A 13,550-nucleotide genomic window follows, 5' to 3' on the forward strand; every position below is an offset into this window, starting at 1 on the left:
AGTTTGCAGGTTTTCTTGTCTAGTACCAGGAAAAAAAGCTGTGTCCCAAAGTCAAGCTAATGTGCGGGGTGGAGGTTTTCCAGAGCTTGCAAAAACAACTGTGTAAAGAAAGGGGTTGTAAATCTGCCCCGAAAGACAAGGAGCAGCTGAGGTCAGTGTTCATATTAATGAGTCACTTTCCAAGTCATTCCAAAAGCTGGCCACGCCGAGCAGGGCAGGAAGAAGCGAAGACTGGGTTATGGAGCGCCCCTCCACAGTGCTGACCGGCTCTCGGTCTGCGCTTTATGGTCAACGCGGGGCGGACTGATCTGGTTTATGCAACAGGTCGCGCAGGGACGAGGAAAAAGGCATTTCCAGCTCAGAATCTGCTTCTCTCGTTCACGCCTGCCTGCCGTGCTCTTATTTTTCCTCACGCAGGAATCTGAAAGAATAATATACAGCCTGCAAAGATAATAAAGGCAGGGTGTCTCTCCACAGCCCCCTCCTCAAAATCCCACACTCAAAGCCACAGAGAAACTGTGGAGAAAACCAACAACAAGAGAACTGGGGAAAATGAAAACAAGATGTTACAATAAAAATAGGCCCAACGAACTGAGCTGCACCCCCCCGCCCCAAGAAAAATCGGCTCTCCCCTCGGCTGGAAAAGGAACCGGAACAAAAGAGGCCCCTGTCTCAGCAGATTAGCTGCTTCTCTAATTACAACACAGAGATACAGGCTTCCGACGGCCGAGACACAAAAAAAGATAGAAAAACAAACCAAAACAAAACAAAAAAGGTTCCCTGACTGAGACCAGCGATGTGGAGGTGTTATTATGCAGCACGGAAAGGAGAAACTAATTAAAATACAATAATAATTAAACAACACTTCCACTGAGGTCCCAGCAACTATTGGGACACAGGACTTTCAATCCTTGTGCGTTTCTGGAGGACCGTGTTGCTCAACACTTCAGCAGCCGTAATGGTTAACCCCCTGGACCCAATTAGATTAACCACATGAACACGATGGCTACCCCTCCCCTGCCCGCTCCCTCCCCGTCTCGGTTTTCTTTTGTTTTCAGAGCTTTAGTGCAGAACAATGCAGGCTGTTTCCAGTGCTCTCAGAGGCTTGGGTTCAGCCGAGGACTGTTCACGACCAATACAGATTCTCCGGGTTTAAATTAGCAGTTGCATAATCCTATTCATTTCCAGTGTGCACCCCTGAAATGCTGGAAGGAAGATGGAAAGCTGCTTTATATTAAAGTTATGATGTCCGATTCTGATTCTTACTTAACTAGCTGCATCCAAAGAAAGCGCCATTTATTTTCGTACAGCTAGAATCGAGTGAAAAGGGTTTACTGGTCTCTCTGAATAACGGGCCGATTGCGCTTGTGTGTAGCAGAGACTTCGCCCCCCCCAATCTGCCATGCGATACGGCCTCCCGACAGAGGAACACATGTTCAGCACCGCATCCGATCCAAGGGTTACAGTATCAGGTTCTCGAAAAAGCTGGAAACCTGAGCAGCGATCAATGCGTCCCTGGGGGATCTCGCCCATCCAAACTGGTCACTGATCCCCCTCACCCCCCGAGACCGCCCTCCTGCTGTCGCTCCGAGACGAAGGACGGTCGCTTCACTTTCTCTTAATTGATTTCGGAGTCGTACCTTGGTGGCACTGACTCCGTCTCTGCAGCTACGAGCCTGGAGCATTGTCCGTTTCTCTAATTTTTAAAGCGATACTAAGCGGTCGATACACAATGTAGGAGTCTATCGCGTGCCACCATGCTGCGCTCGAGGTTGTGTGAGGCAGGAGAGCCGACAGGGAAGGAAACTGCAGGAGGAACTGAAGGGGATTTGTTAGGATAAGAGAGACAAACAAACAAACAAACCAAAATAGCAGTGAGGCCTGGCTCTCCACCACCGCCGTCGGCCGTCAGCCAAACGGCCACTCAGAGCATTAATATCCGAAGCACGGTTTAAGGAAAGGGCACTTGAGGATCGGGTGGGCGAGAGTGAAAACAAAGCCACAGCGTTCACGGGTTCGAAGCCTCTCGAAGTGTCGGCACATCCCCCTACATAGGAGAGGGGTTTAGATAAAGCAGTGCCAGTCTCGCTGGGTCGCTACACACACAGACCGACAAACACATACAGACACACATAAACACACAGACACACAAAAAGCACCAGAAGTAGTATCTGAGCTGAGAGCGGCTGCATTAGAGTGACGATTGGCCTTAATTCGGGATTAGAGGAGAGTGGATCAGATTTATGGATGGGGGTGTGTGTTAGTGAGCTCTGCCAGTGCACAAGGGATCTGCAATGGCCTTTACAACACGATTGCATAAAAAAGATTCCCCTTTTATAGTATAGTATAGAGAGAGGAAAAAAAGGCTTGTTTTTCTGTTTATTTTCTTCAGGTGAAGATCAAAGCAAACCATCCGCTAACCTGTTGAGAATGAATTATATGAACAGTCGTTTTTTGTAGGTAAATACTGGGAATCGTTTTGGAAAGAACTTGTTTATTACAATAAGATGCCTGCGGTGAGAATATAATACAGCGTCACATAAAAGCATCAGAACACTTTTGCCAACACAGATGCGGAATATGATTTTCCCAATTCATAACAAGCCAAATAATGATAGTATGCTTAAGGCTCCAAAGAGTAGTAAATGCTGATTAGATTCTCGAACGAAAGGCCATTATACACAGCCTTGATGGGCTGTAATAAGGCCTGCATTCGCTCTTATGAATTGCCCTCTTGTCCTGATTTTATCTTAAAAGGTTTTACATAATCAAGACAAATTAGATTATTTATCCCCATTACTATATTGAGGCTATTGATTTTTTATGGACAGCCATGTCCTGTCTGAAGGACCGGGGACCGTGCGTGCAGATCCTTCTGATCTCTGGGGACCGGACTGGGAGGTCTCGAGCACTGGTATGGGCCGCTCAAGTTTTAAATATTGCCTAGATGTATTGAGGCTTGGGGGGAGTGTGTAACAAATGCATCCTAGCAGAGAGAGGAAGTTTTCTGGGGGAGAAGAGATTTTACTCCCCAGCTTTAAGCCTAGTTTCAGTTAGGAAAACAAAGACACAAAAGGCTCCTTATTAAACAATATTGTAACTGGTTTACACTCACCCAGTCATATGACAGGATGTTTGTTTCAGCCGTCTGGCCCTCCAAAATCTCGCGTTCGAACCACCGACCAATAAATACCATGTTAATTGGATTATAAATATATATGAGAAACCAGCCAACCACAGAGCAGCCTTTCAAAACATTCCTATACCTCTCAGCTTGTGTATAAATGACATCCAGTTCAGAGAATAATCAGGATTTAAAAACTTCCAATTACCAGCGAGTGCCAGTGGTGCTGCCAGTTTCACATTGTGTACATTTGTTTGTAATAGTTTTGATACGTTTAACCAGCATGGAAACACAACACAGATCAGCTACTGTAGGTCAGTTACAGAGGAACCGGACCAAAACATTTTCAGACGAAGAGAAAGGGGGTAGATTGTTAAATGTAACTAAAAAGACGTTATTTATTTTTTCTTAAATGAGATTAGATGCACAAATCCTTACGTGTGAGTTTCATAACAATCCGGGATGGACTAAAGTGCAAAAAACTGGACTTTTAGCTAAAGGGAGAGTTGGATGGGTCTGTGGGCATCACTAAATCATTCATTCAAAGAGGAACTGAGCTTGAGTTTAAATGAAAACACTAACACACAGAGGTTTGATTAGCATTCTTCAGATCTTCAAATCATCGCTCAGGATCAGAGATATGGGCTCTTTGCTCATCCCAGTCCAACCTTCTTGCAAATAATGGCCTTTGCATTGAGAAGGTGAGGCAGCTCCGCCCAGAGAGGTTGGAATACAGACCCAGTGTTCCCGAGCAATCACAGGGTCCGAGGAAAGATTCACAATCCCAGCTACACACAGTGCAGTCAACACACACACACATTATTGCCCTGTTGCTCACACAAGATTAAGAGCACTATGGACTTGCATCATATGACTATTCCTATTGTAAAATCAATGAAGCTATGGATGTTAACTTGAGGACACAGAGCTACCATCACGCACGCTCTGGTTTGGGAGAACATTTTGCCCATGACGATTACAGTTCTTGTCATTGGGCTTAAACCCCAAAGTGTGGGGCCGCTCTGTGCATCTCGCCAGCCCTCGATGTGTGAAAGCGGCTTGGGGCGAAGGAGATCACTGGGCTGGGATGAGAGAGAGCGCATTATTCAACAGCCAAGTGTCTCGTCTTTCAGATCGGGATGGAGGACAGTGGAAGGGTGGCGCGGCACCTGATACCTGCTGACTCACTGCTCTACAGCTGACGATGCAGGACCCGGAGGCAGGGCTGCTGTAACTGAAAACAGCCCACAATGATAATACAACAATGCCTTTTGTCTGCAGCCCTGAGAAACGGAGACGGGCATTATCGCGCCAAAGGTCACACAGTCCCAGCGCAGCCCAGCGGCGGCGAGACTCCCTGTCCATGGTTAAGTTGTGTTTGCCAGCGCCCCGTGTTCGTAGCCCCCCAAGCCCTGATCAGGCAGACACAATGCCCGGGATTCATTCTGCGTTCTCCAGCTGGAAGCATCTTAACTCAATCAGACAGACCTAATTAGGAACATAATGTCACATCAAAGACAAAGAAACGCCCCTGGACCTGACAGTTCTCCTTTTCTGTCAAAGCTTTCCTCCTCATGCCCTCAGATACTGAACCGTCGATAACAACATGGGCTAAAATAAGAAATGAGCGCCCACATCAGATTTTCTGCTTGTTTCAGTCGTGAATGGGCATTATTGTTTTTTCAGCAGAAATACACTAACAGTTGAACAGTGACTGGCACTGCAATCTGTCCCCATGTCCCTATTTAATTAAAACCCCTCTCAATCACTAGATTCTCCTCTGGTGCTTTTTCATTCAATGATTCCCCCTGTTGAGCTACATCTTGGTTGTGCTACCTATTATTACTACCTATAAATTGTTCACATTTAAGGGGTTAAGATATCAATTACAGGGGCATGCCCTACATGTTTAAGGCTTTTAATAACTATCATTCAAAGGCGTGGGACAGCATGAGAAACAAACCAAAACAGTAGTTGAAGAAAAACGGTTTGATTCATAGTGACGCATTTCGCCCACGGCATAATGGGTGTGCAGATATTGGCAAACCTGTTGGTGTCCACCTCCTACCAGCTGCGAAACAAAAAGAAAACCCATCTTATCCTTATCTCACCCTAGCACAGAAAATGCATACCTGCCAGGGCGATTCCTTGCCATAAAATAATACTAATGCATTGAAAGCGGACTTCCTGCTATCCACTATTATTGTGTCTGAGCGGACCTCACTGCACTGAATAACGCGCTCAAATACAGACACAGTAACACTTGACACCTGGCTGTAGGGGAGTCGGTGTCACCCACACATGACATCCCGCCCGGCCGCCTCTTACCTCCAGCTGCGGCAGGTCGGGGTCCAGCTGGGTGAAGCTGTGCAGCACCACGGGGCTCGACTCCCCGGCCACCTCCAGCTTCACCCCGTCCCAGATGCTGCGTATCCTCCAAGCGCTGGCATCGAACATCACATCGGGGCTGCCCGGGGGGAAGCGCTGCAGCTCGGACTGCATGAGGTTCACCATGGGTCCGCCACACGCGTGTCAGCAGCCCGCGGTCCTGCGCGTCTCCGCCATGGGCAGACTGTGCGAATCGGAGGGGTTTAATACAGAGATCCAGCCCGGTGTGTGCGCTGCCTCCTCGGAGCCGCCTGTTGCCCCTCTCTCTCTCTCTCTCTCCCTCTCTCTCTCTCTCTCTCTCTCTCTCTCTCTCTCTCTCTCGCTACTTTGTTTCGAGCGCAGACAGAGGCTCGCTGGCCACACCCAGCTCTGATGGTGGCCACGCCCCCACGGTGGAGGAGCCATGACGTAATTCTAGCGGGAGCGGGGAGGGGGAGATCAAAGTCCGCTCACCGACGCGGCGCAATAACAGCGCAATTGATGCAGTTGGAAATCGCGCAGCGCAATTGATGCAGTTGGAAATCGCGCAGCGCAATTGATGCAGTTGGCTGCGCAGCGCTGTGGAAAGGACGGGAATCCGCCGCAGCTCCCGAAGTCACGCCTTTGTGTTTGTCTGCGTGTAAACAAAGGCAACCCGGGTTACTGGCTCATTCAACTATACAGCGTGGAAAGGGCTTTTTGTACACCAAACAAACAGCAACAACATAAACATAGGTATCCAGAAAAATCAGCACCATTTAAAAGTCTTCATAGACCAAAGCAATGTTAAATTATGAAAAGATAGCCCACTGTATAGTTTACATTAACGAATTAGATTGCTGTACCATGTTTTTCAGCATTTGTACTGAATGCAAATAATAATAAGACACATCTAGAAGGATTAATCCTGAAAGCTGAAGTTTCCTCTCTCTCTCTCTCTGGTTTGACTGTTTTATGGTCCCTTTCCATCACATGTGTTTTCTCTTAGTGTGATTTTCAGCCGTGGCTGCTGGCCGAGGGAGCAATGCGCCCAGAAGAGAGCAACACAGCGGCCTCCCAGGCCTGCTCCAGCATCTCACTAAACACGAATGGCCACCTTTACCTGGACTTTTAACTACAGCGTCAATGTTTCTTTACTATTTATATAAAACTACTTCAATAACTTAAATACCACTAAATACATCTGCAAAACAGTGGCGATCTTTGCTAGCATAAAAGTCAGCCAGAGGATTGAATACACACAATATATTATACATACAAACAAACAAACATGTATTCTTCTTTGCATGGTAGACTATGGCATTTTGCAATGCTATCAATGATTCTCCCTCAGATAATTTGTAATCTAGTGCTTGGATAACATTTAACACTTTGTTTAGGGTGATTTTGACAAAAAACAAACCACTAAAACAGTCTCTATCTATCAGTCAGTACAGCTGCAGATCTGCAAGCAGTCAGGGCAGTCAAAATAAACCTGGCCTTGACAAAGAAGTGAGGGAGGGAAAAAAACAAACCAGCGGCTGCTTGACAATGCATATAGAGATCAAGGCCTGTGGAGAACAAATATAGACGGCACAAAACATTCCCACTGAAAGCACAGCACCTGCATGACCCTGCCGGGACTCGGGGGGGCGGTTATTTATTACCTAACCGCCGTGTGCGGGAAATCACAGCGAGTTGCATAATTCCACAAGTTCAGGCAGACTCTTTGATTATAGTGGCCAGACTTGTTTTCAAAGTTATTATTGGGAAATGCCTGGTACTTATTCCAGCATTACCTGCAAGTGAGACACCCGCCAGTCATCTCGGGGATATATGGTCGACAGCGCAATATTGTGGAGACGGCCGCACTGTAGTCAGAGAGGATTAGCACCGAAGTAATGCAAAAGGTAGTGGCACACTAATGCTTTGTGAATCGCAGCCTTTGTTTTCAATTTGAGAAATGAAATAGTTTGCTTCTTCTTTGTGCCCCATCATATCTAATGTGAATTTAACTTCAATGTTTCCTAGGTGGACTGAAAAGAAGAAGTGAACCATTAGAGGAGAATGGGAATGAGACTAGGAATTTCCCCCGTTTCCCTGGAGGGCAGCTGGGCAGTATTGAGGGATTGGGTGATTCATAAGGGTTTAAAATGACACTGAACTAATGCCAGTAAATTTGCACCCCCGCAAATGCACAGCCAAAATGCACACCATGTCATCCAGTCCTGGGATTTTCCAAAGTGACACTGACAAAGTGCTCCTAATTACACCGAACTGCCTCCAAATACAAAGACAAATAGCCTCCCCTGGCTTGCTTAACCCGTTACTCAACAGTGGCCCCTACTGTTCACGGGTTTCAGTGCTTTTCTCATTGGCGTACAGGCTTTTCATGCGAACGAACACCAGCACATACCCTTCAGCTCTCAGGAGCAGAGAACCTTGAATTGCACAGGTGACACGTCTAACTGACGTCCATAACTAACACGTGTTCCTGGTCCTTAGAAACCTGTGATCCACGGTGACTTCTACGTGCAGCTGGGTTGGGGTTGACCTGGGCTGGGGGCTGGAGACCACTGCTCCAAGGTTTGTGTGTTACATGTGTGCTGATACTTTAGTCATAGAAACATGTCCCTAAGAACTGACAGAGCAATGCCTCAGATGATTTCTATCAGGCTGCTCTTCGAATACCACGTCTCAAAACCAATCTAATTATACAGCTCTGGAAAAAAAGAAGAGACCACTTAACATTGATTTCTGAACTTCTCTTCTTTTTTTCCAGAGCTGTATATATTACAAAAAAAAACACTCAAGCATAAAACTTGTATCCTTTTTTATTGTCTGAGATCATTTGTGTTTAATTAGAGCTCTGATGGAACCTGTTTCGCAAAGAAACAATTGACTTCAGAAGACAATAAAAGAAATACATGTCCTTACTGAGTGGATTTCCTTTTTATCCGTATAATAACCAAGTAAGCGTCAACCAGAATGTCAGTCCTGTCTGGGATCAATAGTAATTATGGATGCTCAGTGGGGCTGCACTTCAACCACACACTGGGGCTCGTATTGAGAGCTGCCCTTGCTTTTGGGTCACTCGTGCACCTGTCCTAGCCTGGGGTTTCACTGCCAACAATACAATCTTCTGCTTCTTCCTCTCTCTCTCTCTCTCTCTCTCTCTCCCTCCATCCCTGAGAGGATCGGATACCAGTTGTGCCACACTAGAGGAGATTAATGTATTGCGATGGTTTGCATTCCACAGGTGGTCGAGAGGCTGGTGTAGCAGCTGCCCAGTGCGAGACGCAACTGGCGCAGATCAAATTGATTACTGTCAACAGCCATGTCCACATGGATCCACCCCGCCTGTTTTTAGATTGTTTCTAGCCATCCTCAAATTGATTTTTAAGGTGCGCTGTCAATACTGTCATTGTTTCCTCTTCACTTAACAAAGCAGAAATAATAATTTGACATCGCCTGCCAGGGCCTGCCGTGTACGCCACGCAGATTCGATCCTTTGGTGCTGAACAGCATACTTATGGATTTGTGCATGAAGTGCTTACTTTTTAAATGGCTGTGCTCATTATTATTATTATTATTGTTGATGATTTTTAGCAGACCCTGTTAACTGGGGTGGGTATACACATGTAGCAAATAATACAGTAAGAAAAGTAACATACAATATACAATGTTAGTCCCGGTAAGAGTAAAATGAAATAAACACTGTGTATAATTCTGTTCAGGGACAGTTTAAAGAGTAGTTGACAGTACAGCATTGGTGCTCTGGAAGTGGACTCAAAATAGGCACAATTACAAATTCCGGCCATTTAAAGTACAAGACTAAATCCAGATCAAATAAGGAGAAGAGTAAGTCAGTAGGGAGCAGGTGAGTGTGGGTTAAGAAGTGCATTTAAGGTAGCGTGCCACATGCATGTGTTGTAATTGTATCACTGCTGCTCTGTGCATCACAAAGCAGTCACATGATCATGTAGTGAGTTCTGATTCGAGGCTCCTGCTCACCCCCTCCACGCCTTAATAAAAGAGGGAGAACGTCACTGCACACCTAAGTACCAATCACAGAGCTGCAGGCCCCTGTGTGTTTATGATGTCACCACGAGGCTGGCAAGCGCAAGCCGTCCCTGAAGGCCGAGACCCCCCCCCACCCCCTCAGGTGACCTGCCACTCGAGCCATGACCATGACACTCCCCTTCCCAACGTGCAGCAGAACACCGACTGTAGCGGCAGGTGAAAAGATAATGCCATTTCTGCCGTGCACATTATAAATCTGGAGCTTTGGAATCTGTTGAATTGTGGAAAAGTGTGTTTTTATTGTGTATTTATAATGTTTTAATTAAATACACAACACGCGCTGGTCTGGTTTCGATCTGGGGAACAGAGGTGTGGGAGAACGGGAAGTACAAGGTAGTAAAACACAGAACAACACAAAAAAAGCTACGCAATCCATGCACACAGCTTGACGACAGTTTTATAGGGCATGTTCCACAGCACACGGTAATGAGGGTTATCCTGGGTGGGGGGGCAAAGCGTGATCCACTACATACAACAATGCCCCCTCTCAGGCAGGCGGAATATAATTGGATGAGCACTTAAATTCATGAGCAGTGGATGGGGCGGAGAGCAGGGGGATCAATAAATAACCAGGAAGTGTCCTCTGTAAGTGCGAGGCCCACACCACCCACCGTGCTTTATGGCTCAGCAGGGGACTGACTTAATCGAGGCAAAGACGCGCAGAAGCAATGCTGCCTGCCTGCCTGTCACCCCGGGTCTGACACCACAGAGGACTCCAGGTATCGTTCCCTGTCTAACACAGATGCGTGCCGAACACAAGTGATACCCGTTGACGGCTAGAAAAAGAAAGAGAGAGGCGGGCGACGGTCAAATGCAAGACTGAAGGTCAGCGCCAGAGGGATGGGGTGGCGACACTAAAGGCAACACTTGAATGGCACTTTAAAAAGAGCTGAAAAAAAGCAGCTTGCGTCCCACAGTCCAATAAAGCTAATGTGGAGCGGTATCAGAGGAAATCACGATCCCCTCATTGCTATGGCAACTCCGCAAGTCTGCATTTTAAACAGCGCTCTCTCCCTCCCTCCCTCTCTCTCTCTGCTTTCCATTTTACTTGCTTTCACAGCTGGCTAGGTGTGTGTGTGAGAGGAAGCGAGAGAGAGGGGCACTACAGTTAATCAGTCATCAACCTAAATCTCATCAGCTGTTTTGATGGGGGGAGACTTTTACACACTGTACTCCAGCTGATGTAAACAAGCAAATTAATTCCGATTCGGTGCTTCCTAAGAGACAGGGCGCACTGCTGCTACGACGCTAATAAAAACATCTGGGATGGATTAACTGTCAGTGCCTTGTAATAAAATAGCCAATCTATGATTCACTCGTGGGTTTTGTTTGTTGGCTCCCCGTTTATTCTGAGAACGCTCCATATGGACGAGGCTTGCAAACCTGTGAGTAGAAAATTCAAGTGGAAGAGCATCTGCACACATCGAAGGAACGGATGCTTTGAGTCAGACAGCCACCCCAGACTGGAGGAGATTCCTGAAACTCGCTTGGACATGACAGAGTCACAGTTGGTGAGTGATGGTGACAGATTCTAAGCAGAAATGTTGTGGCGATGGCTTGACCGTTTATTTTGATTGGCCTCTGTCCTGTGCCTGTCTCTGGAAGTTTGATTCTGAAAGTGTGGGGCGCTCTCGTGCACACGATGGGAAACGATATGATGCAGGGCTTCAGAGGTAATCAATAAACAACAATGGTAACCAGCTGACACGTCAGGCCCATTCTGTCCTCATCGCCAGCGAGGCTTACTGGCATTTACTTCCCTCGGTTCCTGGACGCACTGATACACGGATGGGGAATGCATCATCCAGGCTCTGATGGAATCTGCAAGACCCTGCTTACTTGCATATCTGGGTGAGGTAGAAACTGAAAGTACAGCCCTGCTCTATACAGATTTGGATTCTCAGCTCCACATGGGTATCAGGTTGCAGGTGTTTGAATAGGTAAATCCATTATCAGGTCGACAGTACGTTGCCAGGAAATCCGACCATCGGAATTGACAGATACAGTTGCCGTTTCCTGTCCCCACTATTGAGCCCTTTTCAGCGCGACCTTTTGGTGACTCTGGTGTTCCTGGTCACATTTACATACACTCGGCCTGCTGGTCAAGGTATGTTCTCCGCTTGTCCGTGGTGACGATTATTTCACTCTGAATGCAGTCAACCAGTCAGTTGTTGATTCACGCAGTCATCCGAAAAGCACGTTAAGTAATCACCCATATTCAGCCAAAGCACTCCAGGAAGAGAACTGATCTCACCATTAAAACTCCAGGGCTGATTTTATATGTCTAATGTGCTCAACGCTACAGACAGTGTGACTGGAGAATGTCAAGATGTGATGTCAGGAAAAGCTCTGCACCATTGTCTCCATCCCCCACCCCAGCGCCGTGCCAGTCTCTCAACACTCCCGGCCTTTATGTTGCCACGGCAGGGAATTGGACCGGAGCCATGATGTCATAATCGCGGAGAAAGACGAGGTACCTCTTTGGCATACTTTCGGGAGGCTGTCATTGTGTGCGGCCTCATGGCGCACACCGCAGGAAAAGCCTGGGCCGGCTGATGCGCAGAAGAACATGCTGGAACAAAACAAAACAAAATCCAATCCATACACTTTTTCCAGGCATTTTCGAGGGAGGTTTCCCAGCTCTCCTGATCTCACTCAGATGAGCTCATCTCAGTTCGCATCTTTCCTGTGCAATAGCCTTCCTGTCATACAGGCCTAGAGGTGGGTACAGATGAATGGGCACCACTGCCAGTCATTGCCCACCCACCTGTGGCATCAACCTAATCTTTATTGATCTGATCCGATTCCCAAAGTAACCCCGGCTAAAGTGGGACAGCTGGAAAACTGTACCCAGATTACACAGCCAGATATATTTCAGTGTTCCTCATTCCTAGAGCTCGCTTTATCCTGAGATGTATCCTGTGGCCTCTTCCACATCTCTCCTGTCAGTGGCGGCCTGATAAATGCAGGGTTATATGATGGCAGGAAACTAAACAAGAGAAACGTCGTTGGACATTTGAAGAATAGGGCCAAATGCTTCAGAAGAACAGGATTCCCATCTTGGAATATTGTTTTGTACAAAGAATAGAAAGAACAACACTTAAAAAACAATAATAATAAATACTAAGGAGTGCTAGAGGGTGTTATTTAACCACATACCGATATGTAGTTTTCAACTGGAGTAAGTATGAAATTAATTGTTAAGCCTTAATGACAGATATGTATTTTTTACTCTGTCACTTCCCATAATTGAACATCCCACCAGATGTTCCACATTTTAAGAATCAGAGGGAAATGCAAAAGCCAAGCCCATCGTGCTGTTTTTCTCCTCGGGCTGCTGCTGCAAATCAAGGTTTTGTGCAGTGGACAAGTGCTGGCATTTCCTGATCTGATCGCACAAGAGATCTCTATTTCCCAGGCTGGCTTTCCTGAAGACATGACTTTGTGCGCATCTGGGCCCTGTTTACAGCGTTTATCAGCAGAGGATCCAGTGTAAATCACTGTTCTCTTTTATAAACTGCAGTAAGTAATGAGAGAGATAGAGAGAGAGAGAGAGAGAGAGAGAGAGAGAGGGGGTAGCCATGGAGGGGCGGGGGGGGGGAGTGGTCAGTGTAATGCATTTAATCCTCTTCCATGCTTGAAGTTAAGCTCCATTAGGTTCTATTAACAGCCGGAGCTCTGATATAGCCTGGAGACCCCCAGACACCAAATCACTGATCGCCAGGCCTCCTGTGACTCAGCGACACATTAAAGCAAGTGTACGGGGGTCCGCTGGGACCCAGTGAGTCAGCAGCCCAATCCAGGCCATTGTCTAATCACCAAGGGCAGGGCTTTGGTATCTGGGGTCTCGTGGGGGGCCTGGGAGACACCGAAGCTGCTGCCGAACTACAGAACAACAGTGTGTGTTAATTACACATCTCCTTTTGTATTTAATTTCCTTTAATTGAATTTAATGACATTCTCTGTGTAGAGGGGAAATGATCAATAATGGCTCGTA

At 46.8% G+C, this 13,550-nt stretch overlaps 1 protein-coding gene across 5 annotated transcripts in view; it reads right to left on the minus strand.

Annotated features, from left to right (window-relative positions):
• The window catches only part of LOC136758386 (ral guanine nucleotide dissociation stimulator), a 70,885-nt gene that overhangs the window by 27,301 nt on the left and 30,034 nt on the right, over positions 1–13,550 (minus strand). For 3 of the 5 annotated variants that reach the window (XR_010819965.1, XM_066712669.1, XM_066712667.1), the window contains exon 1: positions 5,453–5,811. The exons of the other annotated variants lie outside the window; for them this stretch is intronic. Coding sequence is in view for 2 of the 3 variants with exons in the window: in XM_066712669.1 (XP_066568766.1) it covers positions 5,453–5,638 (186 nt within the window). In the remaining variant the exon portion in view is untranslated. Of the gene's footprint in view, positions 1–5,452; positions 5,812–13,550 lie in introns of those variants that run through there. 5 annotated transcript variants of the gene reach the window in all.

Source organism: Amia ocellicauda, chromosome 9, assembly GCF_036373705.1.
Source record: "Amia ocellicauda isolate fAmiCal2 chromosome 9, fAmiCal2.hap1, whole genome shotgun sequence".
Classification (NCBI taxonomy): Eukaryota; Metazoa; Chordata; class Actinopteri; order Amiiformes; family Amiidae; genus Amia; species Amia ocellicauda.